The sequence below is a fragment of the Musca autumnalis genome, unplaced genomic scaffold (genome assembly GCF_047663935.1).
Source record: "Musca autumnalis isolate F117 unplaced genomic scaffold, ASM4766393v1 scaffold_5, whole genome shotgun sequence".
Taxonomy (NCBI): Eukaryota; Metazoa; Arthropoda; class Insecta; order Diptera; family Muscidae; genus Musca; species Musca autumnalis.
In genome coordinates, this window is record NW_027412088.1 from 36,242,805 (window position 1) to 36,270,131 (window position 27,327).

Sequence of the window (27,327 nt, forward strand, 5' to 3'; positions counted from 1 at the left end):
TAACCACAAAAAATGTTGAACATTTGTGTGGGTGGTACCACAATGATCGGACATATAGGGCCCAAATTTTAACATAAACTAAGTTTCGACAATATTCAGAGATCCAACGTTTGGACCAAATCCGTTGCTACGTGTATGAGAAATCACTCGTACCATTTTAGCGAATATTTTCGAACTTTTTTGGGGGAGGTACCGGAAGGAGTGGACCTATGACCACCACCTTCGAATTTCATCTAATATTCGAAGAAATATTACAATACCCCAAGTGTGGACGAACGCAGTATTCGGTTCGAGCTCACCAGCCACTACATATGGTGCCATAGGGGTTTTTACAACTTTCGGGCTGTTTTCTCAAGAAGTATAGACTTTCCCCTGAAAAAACTTTTACTGTAGTAATTGAGGCAGCGAATGCAAGTTGCTTCAACAAAAACTAAAGTGATTCGAGAGCAGGTCTTAAAGTGAATTTATCCAAATTTTTGTGTGGGGGGTACCTGAAGGAGTGGACAAATATAGTCCATATTCGAACCTGATCTATATATGGTAGATATATTAGGATGTGTAAAGTATGGACCAAATCGGTCACTCCCATCAAGATTTATCAAGCGCACAATTTTTCCGAACATCTTTGAACTTTTGTGGGGGAGGTACCTGAAGGAGTGGACCGATATGGCTTTTCTTCGATCTTAAACTAAGTTTGCACACAATAATAAGAAGGCCACATTTTGGACCGAATCGGCAGATCCGTTCGAGAGTTATCTTGCGCTCCAACCACAACACACGGTGTCATAGGGGTTTTTTGTACCTTTCAGGTATGGACTTGCCCCCGATTAAACTTATACCGTCGCACAGTGTTGCCCGTTCCATACAAATGCGGACAAAAATAGAAGGCGTTGACGTAGGTTGATGAATTTTTGCACAAGTACTTATGAGGGCACAGGAATGAAAAATATCAACTTTGGTCCATATCGGTTCAGATTTGGATATAGCCCCCATATATATCTTTCCCCGATTTTGCTATAACTCGGTCAATTTTAATCGAATAGAATTCAAAATTTCTAATGCTTCTGAGTAGTTTCAGCGATTTTCGTAAAAATCGGTTCAGGTTTGGATATAGCTCCTATATATATCTTTCAACGATTTTGCTATAAATCTGTAAATTTTTGAAAAATAACCTTTAAATTTAACATGGGATGTTTTTTTAGGCCTGTGCCCTTATAAGAACTTGTGCAAACAATCATCAGCCCAGGTCAACGGTAAACCTGAACATGGGCCAGGGGAATCCCATGTTAAATTTAAAGGCTATTCATCAAAAATTGAGCGAATTATAGCAAAATCGGGGAAAGATATATATAGGGGCTATATCCAAATCTAAACCGATTTTTGTTATAATCGGTGAATCTACTCAGGAGCCTAAGAAAATATCACATATTAAATTTGAAGGCTATTCGATTAAGATTGACCGAGTTATAGCAAAATCGGGGAAAGATATATATAGATGCTATATGTAAATCTTAACCGATTGTTGTGAAAATCGGTGTAGCTACTCAGGGGTCTAAGAAAACAACACATACTAAATTTGAAAGCTATTCGATCAAAATTGAACTAGTTGTAGCAAAATCGGGAAAAGATATATATGGGGGCTATATAAAATCTGAACCGATATATCTCAGAAGGTTGCAGGGATGGGCAGAATGTTTACACATTATGATTTGGAAGAGATGTCCAATTAACGGAAAACAGGAGCCAACGTGGCAATAGGTGGCAATCAAAAGATCTGGTCTACTAAATATTAAGAATTTTGATTTTTTGTTATCAAATTTAAATTTTGATTTCTTGATAACTTTACATTGCCCATGTGCAGTTAATGTCAACTTTTTGTACTAAAACGTTATATTTATAGCCCACTCATCAAATCCCCATCCAAAACTTTTAGTATTATCAACAAATTTTTCAGAAAATGTTATTTTAAATGTCTAATTTTCATATGATTATCGCCTTAGATTACCTGGTAAATTCATTATGGATGCACATATCGACAAAATTCTTTTAGATTTCTTGTATCGGATGTGAAAAAACATAAACATATGTAAATGTTAACATCACATTTTTGATTTTCGTCCACACGGCAACACTGTGCTTCGTATGGGGGCAGTGAATACAAGTTGCTACAACAAAAATCAAAGCGATTCGAGAGCAGGTCCTAAGCTAAACTTTTCCGAAATTTTGCGTGGGAGGTACCCGAAGGAGTGGACCGATTGTGTCCATATTGGAACATCGTCTAAGTCTGGTAAACATTTCACGATGTGCAAGGTATGGACCGAATCGATTAATTTCTTCAAGTGTTATCGTGAGGACAAATTTTCCGAACATTTCCGAACTTTTGTGGGGGAGGTACCTGAAGTAGTGGACCGATATAACCCATCTTCGAACTTAAGCTAAGTTTGGATAAAATAATGTGAAAGCTAAATTTCGGACCGAATCGGTTGATCCGTTCGAGAGTTATCGTGCGCTCCAGCCAGCCAGACAGACAGACGGATGGACGGACATGGCTAAATCAACTCCAAATTGTCTGAAACATATTTCGTCCAAACATACTTGGGGTCTAAAATCATTATTTCGATGAGGCACATTTTGCCCGTATGAAAGTGTATATATACCCTCGTTAGCATAACACGGTGCACCTTAACTAGATTTAAATGAAAGGTGCTTACACCTGGGAAGTTTTTGTGGATTCTGAAACTACATTGAGAGTATAGAAATGACGAAAATTGTCTAGCAACAACAACATCCAATATGCCTGATGATGTTAACCTAACCAGTTAACGAAACGATCGTCGCATAGCGGTTGATCGCTAGGTACCAATTTTCTCAATAGAATCTTCTTACGTCATATAGCTCGATTAATAATTAAATAAATTAAAAATCTCACAAATGATGTCCTTCGCCCTAAAAAGGCAAACACTTAAAAAATGTTTCTTTTTGTTTTGGAAATCCATCAACGGCATGTTCAAAAGTTCTAAGCTAAATAGATTATTTATTACATTACTGTAATGTAACAAAGTGGTCATGATTGTGTTTAAACAAAACTCAATTTTAATTTATAATTCTCAAATCGTACGATGTCGGTCAAATATAAAGCATACACAATTTTAATCATAAATCTGCTACTAGTTTTTTAGGGTCAACACAAATCCAATAGCATTATCAAAGAAGAAAAGCCAAACCCAACCCAGACATCTCATATTTCTTTGCATTGAACAATAAAGAGATTAAAAGCTTAACATATTTCTTTGCTTATGGCTAATATTGGTATAGGTTCCTTTTATACATGCCGACGCACCAACAACGCTGGAAAAACATCTCTGACTCTGTGAACAGTGGCAGTTGATTTGTTTTTGTTCTTTTTCTAATTATATCAGTTAGTTAGTTAGTTATTCATGTATTAATCTTCTTTTGGTATTTGTCATAAAATACCACCAAATCCGTTTATTTAAATGTAGTTGGTATTGTCAATACATTGGGGTGTTGTTTTTTTTACACAAAGTAACTATCAAGGCAACCTCAAACCACAATAAAGGGGGCTTTGTGATTTTCGTTGTTTTTTTCTTACAGTTTATTTGATTATTGTCACGGCGTCGGGAGTAGTAACAGAGACAGAAAGATAATATAAAAGCCTAATCACTTTATCACAACAGATTAAATCATTAATTTATTATGAGCTGTAGAAGCAAATGATTTGCTGAATAAAAAAATTGTATAAATATCTCTCTAGGCTAAGACGTAAAAAAACAACAAAAAAACAACCTGATTGGAAAAATATAATTTTAAACTTATATCAAATCTGAATGCTTAGATTTTTGCATTATAAATCCAGCTATATCGGTTTATTAGTATTAACATTTATTAAATATTTCAACCAGAAAGACACAACTAAACAGCAGCACCGCCAGTAACAGCAACAACAACAACAGCAAAAACAGTTAGACCTTATCTAAATTATATTTAGGGTATGTTTGGTGGAGAAATAACAACATTTTTTAAACATATTATCACAACAATAAAATTAAACGTTTTATAATTGATATACAGACACTTCTTCCATTTGGTTGAATGTTTGTATTTAGTTGTGTTTTGTGTGCTTTGTTGCTGTTGTTGTTCTTACCCTCCCAGTGTCATATGGGAATTGTTAGTTGAAAGGGTAATCATTGGCCTCGTGTTGGAATGATAAAATGAGTAAAGGGGAGATATTTCATTATTATAAAGGCAATTTTTAGTTACAGACTTAAGAAACATTTGTATTTAAAAAAAAAATGTGCATTTAAAAGAAATTCTGTATCCACCACTAGATAAATATCTGGTCTAACAATGAAACGACAATATTTATCATTAGGAGGGTTTATTGTTTTTCAAAGTATTCTCCAGCATTATATACACATTTACATGCGCTTAAACCAATTCTCGAAGAACTTTTTCCACCAGGATTGAGACATCTCCAAAACATGGTTTTGAACACTACAACAGCACCTTTTGAGAAGAAAACCGCCGACCAGAAGGAATAAAAAGTAAACAAAGGCTATAGTCGGGACGGGGTCGACTATGTGATACCCTATAGCAATACCGCTTTGCGAAATCTTTTCACTGGTAAACGTTTTTTTAGTGAGATACTAAAATTTCTATCCTTCCTGAACAGCTGTCGACAATCAGCTTGGTACTGATTAAAAGCTTTGCCGAAGAGACGAAGAAGAGAAGCAAAGGTATCTGTCATTATAATAAACTAGCCGACCCACTGTGGTCGAACTTATATGGGAAGAGCGGCCAAAAATACTTCCTGTGCAGATATCAATACGAAAATTTCAGTAAAGGCTAGTTTAGCTACACAAATAAAAAGGAGCAAAAAAATTCAACATAGGTCCGACTTTAGGTATAGCACCCATAGAATGATACCCCCTGTTTTCTGGCATTTTGGGGGTCTTGACCACATCTTTCAATGAAATTGGCTGGGTCCACGTTTTGATAGGGTCCCCATAAAATGGTACCGCCCGATTTTCGGAATTTTGAAAGTTTTATATAAATTATTACTTCGAAATGGCCGAAATGGCACTAAATCTTTCTTGGAGGTAGGCTACCCCCAGAAAATATTCGATTAATGTAAATCGACCCTTTGATGTTGTCTCCATAAATCGGTACCGCCCAATATTTGGTATTTTTAGGGTTCTAGCCAAATTTTACATTGAGGACCACATTTTGACGTATCCTTCATATAACTGAACCGCACAGTATCTCCTCTATATACTAAAAAAGCTGAAATGTGCAGGTGACATTTGAAAAAATGTCAAAAACACCCTGAAAAGTACCCTTAGTATTTTGGGAACAAGTTCCAAAGTTGCGAAAAGTTGCAGCTGATATTTTGAAAATAGAATCTATAGACTACTACTTATCTTCTACAAAAATTTCGTTGGGGGGAAAGAGGGGGAACATGACTAAACCTTTACATGAAATGTAATTATACTGAAGAAATGACATTACAAAAGTCCTTCAGTCACAACACGTATTCAATAATTAATCCCAAAAATTAACAAACGCAAAACTGCATAAAAATTATGTTAATACATTGTTTTTCAATATTCGAATAAAGTTTGTTCTATATAGAGTTCATTTAGTTTGATATTAATATTTTACTTTCAGCTAACTTTTGCATTGAATTTACCTCGAAATCCAACCTGTTAAAATTTCTCTTTTTTGATGCTATTCTTAAGGAGTACAGTAAGAAATATTCCATAACAAATTTATTTTAGAGACATTTAACATGTTAGGAGTAGATATGACTACATTTGGTACCAAAAAATATACTTTCATTTTCTTAATTTTGGCCAATGGCAGCGACCACTGTGCGACCTGGCCCGCCTTGCTGGCCCATGAAATAGTTTTATGTTTTTTATTATATTTTTCTTCCATCGCTGGGATCTGCAAGTACCTATGAATAAAACATCTTCAGAAATGTTGGTGTTTATATGCAAATTTAACATACCGCCAAAGAACTGATGACTTGAGGCATGCAGTTATTTCTTCTGCTGGAAGTGTTTCTCTGAAATCTAAACGTAAATTGCTTATTAAATCCTTCAATTTTTAAAAATTCTAGAGAATTTTTATGTGCCATCGTACATTCGTTCCAAATGATAACTTCTATTTAATACTGCATGTGTACCCTTCATTCACATGAATTTTCAGTGGCAAATTATGGACCGACTGGGTCGTCCTTCCACCATCTTATAATGTATATCTTTTATACCTGATAAAGCTATAGCTATCAATATTTCGCCTTCTAATCGAAACACTTTCTTTCTAATAAAACCAAAGCTTCGTTATTTATAATATCTGGTATTTACATTGATTTGTAACGTTCGTAAGTTTTACATATATAGCGCATTTCTAAAATTGGGCATTTCTAAAATTGGGCACCCTCCTCTCCGAAATTCAACAAAATATATAGCCTGTTTCCCCCCATTGACCATCCCTGAACATCATCTGAAAATGATATGGAAATCGGTTCAGAAGTTTTGGAGATATAACATATTTAAAAAAGGCATGGTCGGACTTTTAGTTCCCAAATAAGTACCTAGGGTGGGGGACACAACCACCATTGCAAATATATTTCAAACCAATACGTTCCAAAGATTTACGAAAATAGCGTTTTTAAAAAATAGGGCCTTGTGGAGGTACCACTCCGAAATTCAACAAGGGGTCATCCCTGTACATTCTCTGAAATGTCCAAGAAAATCGGTTAAGTAGTTTTGGATTTATAACATATTTAAACAAGTGGGTGTGGTGGGGTCTTTAAGCCCCAAATGAGTACCTAGGGTCGGAGATACAATTACCATTGCCTCGCAATTTCATTTTCTCACCGATACAATCATCAGTTTTGCTAAAAAGGTTCTTAGAAAAAGGGAATATGAGAGGTATCCCACCCCTCCGAAATTCAAGAAAATATATAACTTCTTTTCAGCACCCTCTACATTCTCTGAAATTTTCAGGAAAACCGTTCAGTAGTTTTGGATATATAACATATTTAAAAAGTGGGCGTGCTAAAATAACTTTTTTAAGAAATCGGGCATAGGGGAGTTTCCCCGACCCTCCGAACTTTAACCAAATATTTTACCATTTTCACCCTTGGCCATCCCTATACATTCTCTGAAATTTTCAAGAAAATCGGTTTAAGCAATTTCGGATATATAACATATTTAAAAAAGTGGGCGTGGTCAGATCATCAGGCTCCAAATGAGTACCTAGGTTCGAAGACCACCATTGCCTAGCAAATTAATTTTCTCGCCGATACGTTCGTCAATTTTGCTAAAATAGCTTTTTTAAAAAATACGACTTAGGGGAGCTTCCCCGCCTCTCCGAAATTACAAATAATATATAACCTTTTTCAACACGGGACCTCGCTGTACATTCACTGAAATTTTCAGGAAAATCGGTTTAGTAGTTTTGGATATATAACCTATTTAAAAATTGGGCGTGTTAAAATAGCGTTTTTAAAAAATGGGGCATAGGGGATGTACCCCGCCCCTCCGAAATTCAACAAAATGTATAGCCTATTTTCACCACGGACCTCCATGTACATTCTCTGAAATTTTTAAGAAAATCAGTTCAGCCGTTTTTGAGTCTATACGGAACATACATACTAACATACACATATTGTCTGTTATATATAAGATATCTCAAAATATTAAATCTTAAATAATAATAATAATTGTTCACAAACATCCCAGATGGGACAAGGGAGACTTCTCTCATATCAATGAGTGTTTATTGCCGAGTCCGAACGGCGTGTCCTAAAACACCACTTGTAGAGAAGTTTTACATGGCTGAAATACTCAGGAAATGTCGCCAACATCACTGAGGGTTATTTTGCCACCGACAAAAATTTGATGTTGGCTGGCCTGGGAATCGAACCCACGGCATTTAGCGTGCAAGGCGCACACCCACGGTGGCACCCAATTCCAACTCAATTCCTCAATTCCAACACCTTTCGTATTATTTTAAATGATCTAGTTTCAGGATCAAGCTCTCCCCTTCGAATATGTCCAACAGAAGCAACGTTATGCGCATTGGAAATAAAATTCCACAAATTGGAAATTGGGATTTCTGAGTGTCTGTTTCTATATTTCTATTATTTGACCACTTTTGTTAACGCTATTGGGATTAGTTTAAAGCTCGAAATGCCTTTATTATTACGAGTATAGGTCACTTTTGTTGAAATGCACCCATCCTAAGCTGGGATATTCTTCATTACAATTCAAGTAAAACAAGTAAAAAATTTCAGTTGGCTTTACCGACAGAGGCATACCCTAAGCCGGTGTGAATTGAAACATTTCTTTCCCAAAAAAACGAATGTATTTAGGGGGGTTTTCAGAATTTTGGGGGTATAAAATATTCCGAAAGAGAATTGTTGTGTGTAAATTCACGTTTTCAAATCGCCCCCGTAAAACGGTCTCTCCCGATTTTCTATATTTTTAAGGTTTCAGCGTTATTATCAAACCGAAGTAGATAACATCTTGCTTTTAGTCTTCGATTGGGTTATAAAACATTCCATAGAACGGTACTCACTAATTTTCAGTATTTTGAAGGTTTTGGCCTCAATATCGCATCAAAATGACCGAATTTTGGTATTTAGTCTTCGTTGATGGCACAAAACTTTTCAACTGAAATTTGTCGGAACGATCTTACAAGATTTTTGGTACTTTGTAGGTTTTAGTGTCATTATCAAATCGAAATGGCTGAAATTTGGTATTTATTCTTCGATGGGCGTAACTCCAGTAGAGAATTTTCGGTGAAGGTCCACGTTTTCTTATAGCCCCCACAGTATTTTGAACGCACGGAAATGGCTGAAATTTTGTTATTAGGCTTCGTTGGGCTAAAAAACTCCCAACTCGGTATAGGTCCACGTCTTCGTATAGCCTCCATAGAACGGTCCCACCCGGTTTTTGGTATTTTGAAGGTTTCATCGTCAAACCGAAATGACTGAAATTTGATATTTAGTCTTCGCCAAGGGTACAAAACAAAGGTCCGCAAAATGCATATAAAAGGCACACTATATTGCCTTTTCCCAAAAGCGAATAGTGCAGTGCCTTGCATATAAAAAATATGAATGTGCAAAAAGCAGATTCACCCCAAAAAATGATTCACTGCTTTAGTGCATGCTTGCTTGCTTTTACATTTGTATTCACACGATTCGCAAATGCAGTATGCACAATACTGCATACCACCACACAGTATCGTACCATCTTCTGTTTGAATAAATGAATACATTTGCCAAATTTCGCTCTTTCTTTGAGTTTCTTTAATAATAGGATAAACTAAACTAGTAATTGTTTTTATTGTCTCAACATTAATTTTTTTATGTTTATTAACATGTAAATTTGACCAGAAATATCTACTGCTTTTTGTAATGCAACGTGCTTTTTCGAAGGCAGCGTGCAAAAAAAGGCAACGAGCTCTTGTAGTGTACGCACACACTCATGAAAGTAAAGGCAAAGCAAGCAATAGCATTAAACAGAGATGGCAATAGCAAGCAATGAAAAAAGCACGAAATCGCGAATATGCATTAAAAGCGAGTGGCATTTTGCGGACCTCTGGTACAAAATATTATTGCAGATATAAAACATCCCATACAAAAAATCGGACCATACACCCAGAAAAAAATTACACCATACCAAATTGGCTGTTAATTGGAATTTTGTGTTCTCAGAAAATAGAAAACTTACTCGCAAAAAAGCTATCCACATATTTCCAGGTTTTAGTCCAGCCAAAATAAACCGATATTGCCCAATTTTGTATATTGTATTTTACAACATTTTCCGAAGTGAAGTATAGGTAACTTGGTATTTTGGAATTTCAATCGGTACAAAACCTCGACGCCGAAAATCTATATAAATAAAAATCAAATGTTGTTCGTTGGTAATGGCATCAGTTGAGAACGGCTTGACCGATTTGTATAACTTTTGAAATGTTCGTCATAACCCAACATAGGTTTTTATGCATTGAAAATTTGACCACGCCCACTTTTTTCAATTTTAATATTTTCTACAAAAACTACTGAACTGATTTTCCTGAAATTGTCACTTTCTCTGACAGGGATGGCCCCCGGTGAAAATAGGCTACAAATTTAGTTACGTATGGGGCGAGGTTCTTTCTCTAAACCCTATTTTTTAAAAATGCTATATTTACATAATTACGAATGAATCGGTTTGGAGATTAATTTGCGAGACAATTGTGGTTGTGTCTCCGACCTTACCTACTGTTTTAGAGCCCAAAGACTTGACCATGGCCACTTTTTAAACTATGTTACATCTTCAAAACTACTGAACCGATTTTCCTGAAATTTTCAGGAAATGTAAACAAAACGCGATATGTTTATGAATAAAAATGAAATGCCGTCATAACCCAACTTAGGTTGTTATGGAAAGAAAATTTTACCACGCCCACTTTTTTCAATTTTCAATTTAATTTTTTTCTGCAAAACTACGAAAATTTTCCTGAAATTGTCAGAGAATGTACAGGGATGGACCCCGAAAACAGGCTACATATTTTTTTGAATTCCAGAGGGGGCGGAGTACCCCCTATGCGATATTTTAAAAAAACGCGATATTTGCAAAAATAGCGCATGTATCGTTTTCAAAATTTACGGACTAATCTACAATCTAGGTACTTCTTTGGGGTCTAAAGGCTCGACCACGTCTGTTTATTATACCCTACACCACTATGTGGGGAGGGTATTATAAGTTGGTTTTGCCCAAAAAGTTTGTAACGCATCGAAATAATGGTCGTAGACCCATACTTATATATACCAAAATGAATGTCTCGAAGAGCTGAGTCGATCTGGCTATGTGTGTCCGTCCGTCCGTCCGTCCGTCTGTCCGTCTGTCCATCTAAACTTTGTAATCACGCTACAGGTCGCAATTTTGATCGGATCGTCACGAAATTTTGCATGTTGATGGGGGTCCCGGAGGGGAAGAAGCCTATTGATTTTGGTGATGGTCGGATAATATTTAGGGGTCGGAAAGGGCAAAAAACTTAGGTGGATAAAAAGACAACGTTTTTTTCCAAAGCGAATATCTCAGCTTCTATATGGGGTATACCAGAAGCAAAATCTGACAATTAAAGTAGAAAATATCACCTTTCTAATGATGTAAAGTAGGTGCTCGTAGGTTATCAAACAACGAAGATATTACAATAGTAGCAAATAAAACACCAATTTTCATTTTTGCGATTTTAATTATATTGACGAATATCACAGCTTAAGTTGTAAACTTTCCAAAAGCAAAGCCTGACTATGAAAGCAGAAGATCCCGTCTTTACAATGATGCAAACTAGGTCGGCGTAGGTAACCAAATGACGGACATATCGCAATAGTCGTTAACACATCCCATTTATCAATTTTTTTGGAAATCACGCTACAGGTCGCAATTTTGATCGGATCGTCACGAAAATTTGAGGGTTAGTAGGGGTCTCACAGATGAAGAAGCCTATTGATTTTGGTGATGGTCCGATAATATTTAGGGGTCGGAATGGGCAAACACTTATTTGGAGAAAAGTCAACATTTTATTTCAAAGCCAATATATCTGTTTCTTTAAGAGGTATATCAAAAGCAAAACTAGGCAAGGAAAGTAGAAAATATCACCATTACAACGATGTAAAGTAGGTTGTCGTAGGTGGTCAAATAACATAGATATGGCAATAGTCGATAATGCATCCCATTTTCCGATTTTTTTGTAATCACGCTACAGGTCGCAATTTTGATCGGATCGTCACGAAATTTTGGGGGTTAATGGGGGTCCCACAGAGGAAGAAGCCTACTCATTTTAATGATGGTCAGATAATATTCAGGGGTCGGAATGGGCAAAAACTTATTTGGAGAAAAGGTCTAAGTTTTATTTCAAAGCCAATATCTCTGTTTCTTTAAGAGGTATATCAAAAGCAAAACCTGGCAAGGAATGTAGAATATATCGCCTTTACAACGATGTAAAGTAGGTTGTCGTAGTTGCTCAAACAACGGAGATATCGCAATAGTCGGTAATGCATCCCATTTTCTGATTTGCTTGTAATCACGCTACAGGTCGCAATTTTGATCGGATCGTCACGAATTTTTTGGGAAGGGATGCGGGTCCCTCTGAGGAAGAAGCCAATTTAGTTTGGTGATGGTCGGATAATAGTCAGGAGTCGGAATAAGCGAAAAGCTTATGTGGAGGAAAGTCAAAGTTTTTTTCTTATGCGAATATCTCCGTTTCTGGTTGGAGTATTCCAAAAGGAATACCCGTCAATGGAAGAAGAACAGATCTCGTTTATATCGATGCAAAGTATGTTGGCGTAAGTGAGCAAACCGAGATATTGCAAAATTCAGTAATAAACCCAATTTTTCCATTTTTTGTAATCTCGCTACAAGTTGGAATTTTGATCGGATAGTGACAAAATTTTGGGGGTAGATGGGGGCCCCACAGAGGAAGAAGCCTATTGATTTTGGTGATAGTCGGATAAAATTTAGGAGTCAGAATGGGGAAAAACTCATATGGAGACAAATTCAAAGTTTTATTCTTTGTGAATATATCGGCTCCTAGTAGTGGTATTCCAACGGCAAAACCTGTCAATGGAAGAAGAAAATATTACCTTTACATTGGTGTAAAGCAGGTTGGCGAAGGTGGTCAAACAAGGGAGATACCACAATAGTCGGTAATGCATCCAATTCTTCCATTTTTTGGTTTCGGATGGTCACGAAATTTTGCTTGCTTATGGGGGTCCCAGAGAGAAAGAGGCATATTATTTTAGTAGTCGGAATATATTCCCTAAAAGAAATGTTTACCAGTGAAAAGCTTATGCACAGGGGTAGTGGTGTAGGGTATCACATGGTCGGCCCCATCCCGACTATAGCCTTTGCTCACTTGTTTTTTAAATATGTATGTTATATCTCCAATACTACTGAGCCGATTTCCGATTTATGTATATTTTATGAATTTCGGAGGAGGTGGGGTTACTTCCCCAAGTCTTTCTTTTTAACGTTATATGTATAAGCCAAACTTATGATTATATCGGTTTCAGCATAAATTTTGGGGGGGCAAGGGGGTTGTGTGTACCCTAGGTACATATTTGGAGCCAAAATACCGGACCACGCCCACTTTTTTAAATACGTTACATCTTGAAAACTGATGACAACGCCCACTCTTTTCAATACATTATTTTTCCAAAACTACTGAACCTAATTTCATGAAATTTTCAGAAAATATTCAGGAATGTCGATAATAAATCCTAAACAGCATCAACGGGAGAAAAAATCCGACAAAGTCCGCAAGAGAAAGGAAGGTTACCGACAAAATCTGTTGATAAATTTAAAATACTCCTCGGTTTAACAATGACAATGAAAATTGTCATTAAAACTCATTACGACGGGCCAGCAACGTGGACCGGGGTCTGCCAGTTATCAATATAAATTGATTATCATCGTCTAAGGAAAAACCTTAATGTAGAGGAAGATATTAGTATTTTCAAAAACTAAAGGAAACTAATTGATCATATTTACTTTAATACAGTTCATGGCGAATGTGTATAAATGGGACCGGGGTCTGCCAGTTACTAATATAACGAGATTATCATCGTCCAAGAAAAACCTTAACGTAGAGGAACAGATTAGTATTTTCATAAACCAAAGGAAACTAATTAATCCTATTTACTTTAATACAGTTCATGGCGAATGGTATAAAAAGTTCGGTTTTACTTATTTAAATTGTTCTTAAATGCGTTTAAATTTCCATCCATCACACAAATTTCCATCACTCCAAAATATTGCTCACTTGTGGCACTTAAAAGTCTAAAAGATATACATACATAAGTACACTAATTTATTATAATCGGCACAATTAACGAAAAAGTAGAAAACCCCACAAGACAAACCGAAAATGACAAACCAAAAAAAAGTGATAATTTTCGCTTATCTTAATCTAGTTTAAAAAGTCGTTTTTTTTTTTGCTGTGCTAAATGAAACAATCATAAGACTCAAATAAAAATGTCAATTTCAGTTTAGCTACACGCGTCGCAGCGATGACAACACGCATGTAAGCGAATTATATCTGCAAATAATAAATTTGTGTAGTTTTTGATTCACCTTTAGCTGTGTCTCTTTTGGTGATTAATTATGCTTCAAGAAATGTTTAAAGAGTGACACAAATGTGACAAAAACAAGGTGGCATTTGAGGCACAGTGGGCTAGAGAACATGGGAAATAAGTAAAAATATATAAATTTAATCCAACGCGATCGAATACATACATACGTTTCCTGGGTGGCAATTTTAGAATTATATTTATATATTTTTAGTTACAAATTATAGTGATTCAATACCCATATGTACATATGTGTACCACTGTGTCACAAATATACTTATGTATAGTCTACCGCCTTTATCGTATTGTATATCTTTTAATTTGTGTGTAGTTTGACTGTGAGAATGTTTACTTTATTAATATGGTATATAACTGTACGGTTGTGGCTTCTTTCTAATACCCATTGATATCGATATCTGGGGCATATGAAGGTTTTAGTTTTTTTTTTTTTTGGTTAAATATCTTTACGTGCTCGTTAAGACTAACTGATAATTTCTAAAGTTCTTTTGTGGGGGGTTTAGTCGCTTCTTGATAACACTACTAAATGCTCGTTTGTCCATCTGCCGTCATTTGGTCGGTATGTCAAAAGCTTACAAAGCTAATGCGTCTGACGAATTTATAGATCGTTACTTGATTAATTTTTGTCCAATGATAAATAATAGACGAACTTTATGTGTAATGTCCAGTCAGTGTGAGCGAGCCCTCGATAAATGTTAATGGTAATGATTTTGTCATCGCTGTTTTTTTAATGTCTTGTAGCTAAGGCGATGTGAATAATTTCCCTTCAACACCTCTAAACTTTGTTGTTCGATACATCGATATGAATGTGTGTTTATCTGTATAAGATTTTGAAAGTGTGACGAATATTTAAAACGAAACCGTTTTAAAGAAAATCAAAACATCTTCAAACAACTTCTTTGTTTTACAAAACAAATAAAGTATATGCAAAACAAAAATTAATGCATAATTTGTTGACAATATTTATGGCTTAGTTCAAGGGATTATTATTGTCTAATAAAATTATTGCGTAAACACATGTCAAATATCACAAAAAATCGGTTTCCCAAATTTAAATGTCAATGGAAAAAATCAAATAAAATAAGACTGCATATAAATAAGAAGTTATCATTGGCAAATTTATACTAATCCGTTAAAACACAAACTCATTTGTTGAAAAAAATCACAATTTTTTTATTCTTAAGATAAGATTTAAATATATGGAATAAATAACTTTTGTCATTTGGAAATAGTTTTTAATTTATTATATTTACTTTGTAAAATAAATAATGTGTCAGAAAAAATAATCTATATGTAACGCAAATGGCGAATGATTCATACGATTTTAACGGCACAAAGACAATGAAGTGTCGATAAAGGAAATAATTAGTTCTCAAACTAATCGACGAATTTCAGTTATTCAACTCCAGCCTATCGATAAACGCAAATTTGATTCTAACTTCGATATTTAAGTTTCAGTTTGATACAAATTTTTATTTATCATTTTAATTTACCTATTATATTCGATTATGAAATGATATTGTTAAAATGCCCGTTCATTACGCTGAATCCGTGGGTATGAGTATTTTTTTGAATGTAGTTTTTACTGAGTTATACTTTTTCAAGACGTGATATCTCTGGAATCTTTATTCAAAACCTTGCTGAAATTATACTAAAATGTTTTGCTGCGCATATATTCTTGATCAGCATAACAATGTCCGGCTGTTCGGCTTTATAATTTGGTATATAAGTTTCTATTCATCGAAGGAGGTGTGGTATTGAAAATAGGCTATACATATAGGTCCACGTTATCACACCGAAATGTCTGAAATGTTGTGTTTAGTCTTCGATTGTGGCATAGAACAACCCAGAAGAAAATTATCGGTATAGGTCTACGACTCCCTACAGCCCCCATAAAACGGTACGTCCCTTTTGTCGGCATTTAAAAGACTGTGGTCTCAATATCGGACCGAAATGGCTGACATTTTGTATGTAGCCTTCATTTGGGGCATAAGACATTCCACCACAAATTTGTCGATATAGGTCCACATTCTCATATAGCCCCCATAGAACGGAACCCCCCGATTTTCGATATTTCGAAAATTCTAGCCACATTATTCAATCGGAATAATAGGTCCACGCTTGGTATAGCCCCCATATAAGGGTACCACCCATTCAAGATTTGAATCACATTTTCATACCTAATTGGATGTTAATTTTTTTGTTTGCTAATCACGGTGTACCAGAACCAACTTTAAATGGAAGGTGCTTACACCTGGGAAGTTTTTGCGGATTGTGAAACTACAATGTTCTGCGGATTGTGAAACTACAATCTAAAAGCGAAAAAAAAACAAGCGAGCAAAGGCTATAGTCGGGACGGGGCCGACTACGTGATACCCTACACCACTACCCCTGTGAGATACTAAACTATATACTAAAGTTTGCACCTATCTAGCTTTTATATCAAATGGCTTAAGGCGAACTGAACCAAAATAATTAATATTTAATTTTATATTTGACTATTGCTGACATCTACTTGGTACTGATTGAACGCTTTTCCGGTCTTCTTGATTAGCATTTTACATGTGAAGACACCAAATAGAAGCCGAGGTATTTGTCATTATCCAGCTAGCATTTGGAAGATTGTTTTTTTCAAAAATCACATTGCGGAATCTTTTTAGAGTCCTTTTGGTGATCAACAACTGATTAAGTCGATTGTATTATCAAAAAGTGACTCGATAGTGACTCCCTCGAATGATTAAAAAGAGTTCAATTTAAAATACAATATCAAATGTGTAGCAATCACAAAATAATTAATTGAGGCGTTTAAAATGTGACTATTTTTTCGTCACATTTTGATCATCTGAAGATTGAAAAATGCTTAATCAACAAGTAAACAAGTGAGCCAAGTCGGGTCGGGGCCGACTATGTGATACATAGGGGTAGTGATGTGCATCTTCTGCAATGCCCATAAAGCATGGAAATGTATACACCACCAACAAACTCTTAATATGATGATGTTTATATCAAATCTATTGATATTAAAATTACTTAGCAATATGTGCATATGCTTTTGACTGGTAAAATTCAAAATATTAAAATTGAGATAGCTTAGCGCCTTTGCTCTGACTGTCTTCAGGAGAATTTTGTTGAAATGCATTTAAGTGCATCGTCAGTACAACACAAAAAAAAATGGGAAAGTGGGATGTACGCCAACCACCAATAGGCTTCCCTCTCTGTGAGACCCCCATCAACCCCGAAAATTTCGTAAGGATCCGATCAAAATTCCGACCACAAAAAAAGGAAAAAGGGATGCATTACCGAGTATTGGAATATCTCTGTTGTTTGACCACCTATGACAACCTTCTTCACATAGTTGTAAAGATGATAATTTCTACTTTCCTTATCAGGTTTTGCTTTCGACATATCTCTTACAGAAGAGAGATATTCGCTTTCAAATAAAACGTTGGCCTTTTCTCCAAATAATTTTTTTTTAAAATTCCGACCCCTGAATAAAATCCGACCATTACCAAAATCAATAGGTTTTTTCCTCTGTATGACCCCCACTAACACCCAAAATTTCATGACGATCCGATCAAAATTGCGCTCTGTAGCGTGATTACAAAAAATGAAAAAAATGGGATGTATTACCGACTATTGCGATATCTTCGTTGTTTGACCACCCACGACAACCTACGCTACATATCTGCAAAGGTGATATTTTCTACTTTCATTAGGTTTTGCTTTTGATATACCCCATATAGAAGCGGAGATATTCGCTTTGAAATAAAATGGTGACTTTTTCTTCAAATAAGTTTTTTGCCCATTCCGTCCCCTGAATATTATCCGACCATCACCAAAATCAATAGGCTTTTCCCCTCCAGGACTTACTCAACACACAAAATTTGGTGACGATCGTATTAAAATTGTGACCTGTAGCGTGAATTCACGTTTAGATGGACAGACGGACGGACGGACACACATAGATAGATCGAGACATTCGCCGAGACATTCATTTTGGCATATATATGTATGGGTCTACGACCATTATTTCTATGCGTTACAAACTTTTTGGCCAAAACCAACTTATAATACCCTCTTCGCATAGTGGTGTAGGGTATAATTATGTGATGTGAAGTGGCTTGGGTGCATGGTAACTCTCGAACGATCCGTTCCAAAATTTGGCCTTCGCAATATTTGCCCATACTCAATATAAATTCGAAGATTAGCCATTTTGGTCCACTCCTTTGGTTACCTCCCCCTCAAAAGTTCCAAACGTTTCGCTAAAATTGTACGCGCTATATCTGTTGAAGGGAGAAACCGATTTGGTCTAAACTTTGGATTTCCTAGTATTTTGTCCAAATGCAGTTTAAGTTTGAAAATGGTACATATCGGTCTTCTCCTTAGGGTAACTCCCCCACAAAAGTTTGACATTCTTATTTAAGTGCAACTTAGGATCTGTTCGAAGATCCTTTGGAAAATTATACCGATTCTACTTCTTGTTTACAGCGATATTGTGTTTTTCGTGGGCAAGTCCATGCTTTCTGACCTCTAAGTTATACGGTGACCAACTGAAATGACTACCATAATAAGATCCATTCCATCAGGTACCTCCTCCGCATTACTTGCGTCATTATTCCAAATGCCCAACAGGAGCCACATTATCAGAAAACCCAATAATACATAATTATTGGGATAAAGGATTTTTGTTGATAAATTTCGGAGGGCCCTTTTGCAAAAATTTGAAAGCGACGGTTTGCAAATTAATTTGGCCAAAATTTTGAAAGTTCATGTTAGCGAAAATTCTTTATTTAGCAATGATGTAAACCTTATTGTATACTTATATTACTGATGAAATAAGTTTCATTACTATTTTTATACCCTACACCACTATGTGGGGAGGGTATTATAAGTTGGTTTTGGCCAAAAAGTTTGTAACGCATCGAAATAATGGTCGTAGACCCATACTTATATATACCAAAATGAATGTCTCGACGATCTGAGTCGATCTGGCTATGTGTGTCCGTCCATCCGTCCGTCCGTCTGTCCATCTAAACCTTGTAATCACTCTACAGGTCGCAATTTTGATCGGATCGTCACGAAATTTTGGATGTTGATGGGGGTCCCGGAGGGGTGGTGATGTTCGGATAATATTTAAGGGTCGGAGTGGGCAAAAAACTTATGTGGATAAAAAGACAACGTTTTTTTCCAAAGCGAATATCTCAGCTCCTATATGGGGCATACCAAAAGCAAAACCTGACAATGAAAGTAGAATATATCACTTTTTTTATAATGATGTAAAGTAGGTTCTCATTTTTGCGATTTTAATTACAATTGGCTGGTCAGCAAAGCCTGACTATAAAAGTAGAAGATTCCACCTTTACAATGATGCAAACTAGGTCGGCGTAGGTGACCAAATAGCGGAGATATCGCAATAGTCTGTAATTCATCCCATTTTTCAATTATTTTGGAAATCACGCTACAGGTCGCAATTTTGATAGGATCGTCACGAAATGTTGGATGTTGATGGGGGTCCCGGAGGGGAAGAAGCCTATTGATTGATTGGTGATGTTCGGATAATATTTAAGGGTCGGAATGAGCAAAAAACTTATTTGGATAAAAAGACAACGTTTTTTTTCCAAAGCGAATATCTCAGCTTCTATAAGGGGTACATCAAAAGCAAACAATGAGCTGAAAGCTGACAATGAAAGTAGAAAATATCACCTTTCTAATGATGTAAAGTAGGTTCTCGTAGGTGATCAAACGACAAAGATATCACAATAGTCGAAAATTAAACCCAAATTTTTATTCACAGCTTTGGTTGGGGACTTTCCAAAAGCAAAGCCTGACTATGAAAGTAGAGGATCCCATCTTTACAATGATGCAAACTAGGTCGTCGTAGGTGACCAAATAACGGAGATATCGCAATGGTCGGTATTACATCCTATTTGTCCATTTTTGTTTTTTTGGAAATCACGCTACATGTCGCAATTTTGATCGGATCGTCACGAAATTTCGAGGGTTACTGAGGGTCTCACAGAGGAAGAAGCCTATTGATTTTGGTGATGGTCGGATAATATTTAGGGGTCGGAATGAGCAAAAACTTTGTTTGGAGAAAAAGTCAACATTTTATTCCAAAGCAAATACCTCAGCGTCTATAAGGGGTACACAAAAAACAAAACCTGGCAATGAAAGTAGATAATATCTCACTTGTTTTTAATTAAAATGACATAAGACTTCTTGGACAATTTCCCCTTGTTTTCAGAACTTTTTTGACAATATATATGAGTTAATATATGTTCAAAACAATGGATATTAATAATCACATATACTTTTGGGCGTATCATTTATCAAATAAGTCACAACTACAGTGAATGTTATGTAATTAAGTGATATATCTTCATTAAGACCAAAAGAAAGAGTACACAATCGGAAAACCTTAGAAATATCTTACCATTTAATTTTGTTGTTTACATGGAATATTGAGGACCTTTCCTTTGTTTCCTACTTCACAAAAGTTCAAAATCGCGGCTTCAAATTTCCACTCCAATTTTATTGAGTAATTTATGGAAGGAAAATTGGATTAGTAGAGAATTGATTTATGCAGATTTATGAAATGAAATTCTAGCGCCCAGAATTTTAGCAAAAATCCATAACCACAATTTTTCTCAATCTACATTTTTTATACTCTCAGCCTTTAGTCAAAATGTGCCTCATCGAAATAATGGTTTTAGTGCCAAAGTGTGTTTGGAAGAAATATGTTTCAGAAAATTTGGAGTCGCCTTAGTTATGTTCGTCCGTCTGAATAGCTGCCTGGAAAACACGATAATTCTCGAACAGATCAACCGATTCGATCCAACATTTGGCCTGCGTGATATTTTGTCCAAATATTGATCAACTCTTTCAATAACCTTCCACAGAGTATTTCAAAAATTGCCAGAGAAGTGCAGTTTAAAACCTCTCTGGAAATTAGTAAATATACATGTGTAATCTTAAGACCTCAGTAATCATGGATTCACTTCCTTTATGCTAATAATTTAGTTATAAGTAAAAATACGAAATAAAAAGACCTCTCTCGAAGCGCTTTGCTTTTTTGCAATAATTGTTCCCCTATTACTACAATACAAGTTTTTGTCAGGGACAAGTCCATACTTCCAGAGAAAGTGGCCCGAAAGCTGTAAGGAACACTTACGGCCACGGATATTACATTGGCCCAAACATTGTTTATAACAATATTTCTGATATACTTCCTCCAAATACTTTAAATATTTCTTGAAAAATTTAAAACAGTTTAAAAATAAAAAAATTAAAACATGTGTAAGATAAGCTAATATCCTATGGGATCGAAAATCACATCGGGAGGGGCATGTAGGTATAGGTCCACGCCTTAATATTCCCCCAATGGTAATGTACCTCCCAATTTACGGTATTTTGAAGGTTGTGGCCTCAATATTCCTCCGAAATGGCTCAAACTTTTAATTTAGTCTTCGTTGGTTGTATAAAACTTTCCCCCAGAAATGTGTCGGTACAAGTCAACGCCTTAATATAGTCCCCTTATTTTCAAGGTTATGGCCTCAATAATCCATCGAAATGGCTGAAAATTGGTACTTAGTCCTCGTTGAGGGTATGCAAATTTCCCCCCGAATTTTGTCCGTATAGGCCCGCACCTTCATATAGCCCCCATAGATCGGCACTTCCCAATTTTGAAGGGTGAAATTGCTGAAATTTGGTATTTAGTCTTCTTCATAATCGAAAGGAAACTAATTGTTCAGTTTTACTATAATACAACTCGTGGTGGAGTGTATAACAAGTTCGTCCGGATGGAACTTAACGCCGTTCTACTTCTTCAATTTTGGCCAATTGCAGCGACTACTGTGCAATGATTTATTTTATTGGAACATCAAGGAAAAGATAGATGTGGTCAACGGTTTTTGTCGCCAAAATATGCTGTTGAAGTGTACAAAAACCATGTTTTGAAGGTGTCTCAGTCTTAGTGGATAAATTTGGTTTGGGGGATGCAAAAGTGTACAAATCATGCTGAATAATACTTTGAAAAAAAAAAAAAACAAGTAAAAAGGATCCCTATCCTGTGTGAATTGAAACGCCTTTTTCACAAAAAACGTATATATTTAAGGGGTTACAAAATTTTGGGCGTATGAACCGCCAAAAATATGGATTTGGATAGAAGCTCAAAAGTTTTGCTGGAAAGGTATCTAAAGGAATGAACCGACATAGTCCAATTTGGAAGTGGGTCACTCCCCTCGATAGAAGTCGCGACCACCTGTCGTTTCAGTTGGTTACCATATAATTCTGAGGTTTTGGATCATTATATCAGGAAGCATGTACTTGCGTACGAAAAACATAATATTGCTGTAAACAGGACCACTAGGTAAAATTTTTCAAGAAATCCTCGAACAGACCCTCAACCGGGTTGCTCTCTTTATGTGATATCGCGTGTACCATTTTAGCTATTTTTTCGATTTTTTTTTGTACAAGCACTACCTTCGAATTTCAATTTCATCTAATATTCGAAGAAATATTACGATATGCAAAGTGTGGACCAATTCAGTATTTGGTTCGAGAGTTGTCGTGCTCTCCAGTCACTACATATGGTGCCGTAGAGGGTTTTTTACACCTTTCGGCCTGTTTTCTCAAGAAGTATGGACTTGCCCCTGAAAAACTTTTACCATCGTTATTGAGGCAGCGAATGAAAGTTGCTTCAACAAAACTCAATGTGATTCCAGAGCAGGTCTTAAAGTGAACTTATCCAAAATTTTGTATGGGAGGTATCCAAAGGAGTGGACAAATATAGTCCATATTCGAACCTGATATATATTTGGTAGATATGTTATTAGGATGTGTAAAGTACCGACCAAATCGGTTACTACCATCAAGGGATATCATGCGCACAATTTTTCCGAAAATTTATGAACTCATGTCTGGGAGGTACCTACAGGAGTGGACTCATATGGCTTATCTTCGATCTTAAACTAAGTTTGGACAAAATATTACGAAGACCAAATTTTGGACCGAATTGGCAGATCCGTTCTAGAGTTATCTTGAGCTCCAACCACTACACACGGTGTTATGGGGTTTTTATACCTTTCAGGCTATTTTATCAGGAAGTATGGACTTGCCACTAGCTTGTACCGTCGTATAGGGGACAGTGAATAGGAGTTGCTACAACAAAAATCAAAGCGATTCTAGAGCAGGTCCTAAACTGAACTTTTCCGAAATTTTGTGTGGGAGGTACTGGAAGGAGTGGACCCATTGGGTCCATATTGGAACCTCATCTAAGTCTAGTAGAAATTTCACGATGTGCAAAGTGTGAATATATTCGGTTACCCCCTTGAAGAGATATCGTGCGCACAAATTTTCCGAACATTTCCGAAGTTTTGTGGGGAGCTACCGTTATCCAGTAGCCATATGTGTATTAATAATACAAATATTGTAAACTCGTTATAGATATTGGGATGAAGTAGCTATAGCTATAGAATTGTTTACAATCCTCAAAAGGAACAGAAACACACTACAAGGCCTTAAACTCCTTCGAACAATACTATAGTCTTTTAATTTAAACGCTTAAGTAAAGCCTCCTCTTGAATAGTGCTTAATTTCATGAAATTTAAAGTTGTATGACCCATTTTGCCAACTTCAAGATAAGTTTTCATAAAAAATGTAATGAATAATTTAACATAGGAAATAATTAAACGTTTTAAAACATGTGATTGACAACAAGGTACCTTAATATGCATACATAGTTTAACCAAAAATTGGTTTTCAACAACTATTTTGCACATGTCCTGTTGTTAAAAGAACACAAGAATATCAAAACTAAATTGATGGTTATTAATTAACACCTTTCAAAAAATGTGGATACAAAAATTGACAAGAAATGACTTGTCCAATAAGTTAGTATGTATTTTAAGCACATAAAGGCATGGTAAATGGTTTCTTTTGCCAATTATTAGTGGTTCGAGGCATATCTGTGTATACATACCTGTTGTCCGGCATTGGCGGCAACCCAAGCTTCAGCAAATGTTTCCATAGCACTTTGAAAATCCATGTTCTTTTGGTTTTCAAATAAATAACAGGGAAGATGTAGAAGAAGAAATTTATTTTCTTTTGGTTTGGGGAAAATAGTTTAAAATTTTGTTTTTTTTTTTCGTTTGGGAGCTTAGCAGTATTCAATATTCAATATTTTAATTTTATTTTCATATTTTATTATTATTTTATGTTAGTTATTAAACACTAATACCGACGGGTTTAGTTTATAATTTTATTTAACTATTTTGTCTTGTGATTTTGGCGCCATGCATTTGTTATAACCGTTTTTTATTAATTGGGTGTTTATGTTTATCTGCAGCTTTAAGATATTTTACTTTTTTGGGAGAATCTAAATTTAGATTTAATGATGAGTCTTTGTTTCATTCAGTTTGATAACTCAAGCCTGGTCATAAAATTGCCATATAATTTTTTTTATAGATGGTCGTCAGCAGCTATTGGTTTTCATAGAGGGTGTAACCAATTAGTGACCATAAACACATAAATCTAATCACTTGGACTTCATTTAGCATAAGCTATACAAAAAGAGATTTTTTTCTCTATGGTTTGAAATGTCATAAGCATTGGTCGCAGGGGTGACAAATTTTATTTCGGTTTTTAAATTTCAATTTTTGGAATTTTTTGTTACAGGTAGATCAGTTTGGGTTTCCCCTTTATGTTTGCTTGACAATTGCAGTTGTTATTTTAGTGTTTAGTTTAATAGTCAATTTGTGACAGCTGCCACTGTGTTTGATGTAAAACATCGACCGACGATAATAGTTTAAAGGAAACAAAAACAAAAAAACAGGTGACACTAACTAGCCGGTTTAGTGTTGTTGTTGTTTTTGTTCAACTATGAGCTCATAAAAGAACGGCCGACCAGGAAGGAAGTAAGGAACTAGCACGAAATGTTATTAGAATTTCCCAGTAAGAATGCCAAAAAAAAGTACGCCACACAAAAATTTGTTTTGGTAAAATTTTATTCGAAATTTTTCTTAATTTTTTTTTTGTATTTGTGGTAATTTTTATTGATAAAAGTATTTATTTAATGTTTGTTCTTAATACCAGGCTAATCGCTTTTCAATCCGTTTATTTAGGCGCTCTAAGCGACTGCGATTCTCATATGCTCTTTCGTTAGAATTTTGTACTCAATAATATCGGGGCACTTGATCGAACGGGCGCCATGCAATGACTGTCAACACGCAATGTCAAATGCGCTCTGATAAGCTGTCAAATCAAATGGTGTTGTCGCCTTTTTGCTTCCCAAACTTCTCTTCACTGTTCCTTAGTGTCTATTATAAAATGGGCCAAGTGCTGGGTTAGATGGCCGGAAGGAGGGGGCCTGGGTTATTTTGCAAACGTTTAACTAGACTTCGTCGTTTAAGAGTAGTTTTTTTTGCCTTCTCCTTAGACTGACTAGTTCTTCTTCTAAGGCTTTGACAATTAGTTGTAGTAATTGGTGCTGTTGCTGTTGTTGTTATCACACTTTGAGAAAAAAACTATATAAAAGCAAAACTTAAACGAAACCAACAACATCTATGATTTGTTTCTTTTTATTTTTTGTTTTACTCTAAACGCCGTCGCCACCGCTGCTGTTGTTGGCTGACACCGACGATTTCATTGCCGTCATACATTTCGCGCACGCCATACAAAACATACACGACGCTGTTTGTTGTTGGTTGATTTCACGCCGTTCGTTGTCTTGATTATTGACTTTATGTAGTTGTACTTGTTGTTGCCGTTATCAATTACAATTGTCAATTTGTTTTAATTCATTTGTATTGAATTTATCTAAAAGAAAAACTAGCAACAATAACAACAACACCACCACCATCATCATCCATCCTTCTCATAACATGATCATCAAATTGTCTGTCCAATAACAAAATAAAAAACCAACAACAACAACAATTATTAATATATTTTGTGATTTTTTAATTGTCGTGTTTCATACAGGCAGAAAAACAACAACAACAAACACAAAACTCACATCAGCAACAACAACACATAATTTGTCGTCGATGTCATTAGAAAAAGAATTTGGTTTGTAATGTTACAACGTTTTTTTTTGCTTTTGATGATGGTGGATAGAGGGGGGGGCCTGTTGTTTGTCGAATTCGCTATCTTTGCAAGCGGCGTTTATCATCCGTCGTTGCCGTTTTCGTTTCTTTTGTGCAAACGCGCGTCACAACATGCTTACCTAACGCAAGTTGTCGCACAACTGATATTTTACCACACTCGCATTAATTTCATGTTTTTTTTTTCTTGTTTTCTTACTTTGTTTTTCTTTCCGAATGCCGCCAATGTGATGGTATGCGTTGTATTGAATTGGTAGTGGTAGACGATTTTAGTCATTCTCTTAGCACGTATCTTGTTTAACGTTTTATTAATGGCGATTTTCTCTTAAACTCTCTTAACTCTCAAATTTTATCTGCCGCATTTGGGTTTGCTTGTGTTTGTCGTAAATGATTTGTGAAGTAGTAGGGGGGTGGGGGTGGTGTAACCCATTTTACATCATTGCTTTGTGTTGTTGGGTAGAAGGATTAAGGATTATAATATCATTGTGTTAGTATGTATTTGTAACAGAGGAAGTTCTTGTGTGTATGATTTATACAATGACTGTGGCTATGAATGGGGTTTACTTTGGGGACAGCCAGAGCCCCGAGAAATTTAGAAATAATTTTTGAATTTAAAGAGATGCATGGTCAAATACATAAATCTCCGGTACTAATAATTTTGGACCTCATAGTTAGATTTGGTGAGGAGTTTCAAACGGAAAAACTATTTTTCTTCGTTTCGTGTCCCTTAAGGGGTTATGGCCACTTGCAAATTTTACAAAATCGAAAAAAATTATTTGCTCATTTCAAAGTACACGTAGAAAAGAATTGTAACAAAAAATTTCGTGTCGGTCGGACAAAAATTATATGTAATATCGAAGTTTTAAAATATTTGAATGCGGTGTCCACTGTAGCTCGAAAACGGATGATCCGATCTTCATATGTTTTTGTGGTATTATTATATACTTAAAAAGTCTGTCTTTAAGCGAGATACTTTAAAAAAATTACGGATTTATGGCGTATAAGCTAACCATATTTATACCCTCAGCATTTATGCTAACGAGGGTATATACACTTTCA

General features: G+C 35.7%; 1 protein-coding gene across 2 annotated transcripts in view; it reads right to left on the reverse strand.

Moving 5' to 3' along the window:
- dve (SATB1_N and homeodomain domain-containing protein dve) overlaps window positions 1-26,407 on the reverse strand; it is a 455,929-nt gene extending 429,522 nt beyond the window's left edge. Inside the window, exons 1-2 of one of the 2 annotated variants that reach the window (XM_073989022.1) lie at window positions 26,181-26,374; window positions 24,147-25,981 (exon numbers count right to left, since the gene is read on the reverse strand). In XM_073989022.1, coding sequence (XP_073845123.1) covers window positions 24,147-24,212 — 66 coding nt within the window. In that variant the 5' untranslated portion in view covers window positions 24,213-25,981; window positions 26,181-26,374. Of the gene's footprint in view, window positions 1-24,146 lie in introns of both variants that reach the window. The other variant, XM_073989021.1, reaches the window with a different exon arrangement.
- Between the last annotated feature and the right edge of the window lie 920 nt (window positions 26,408-27,327).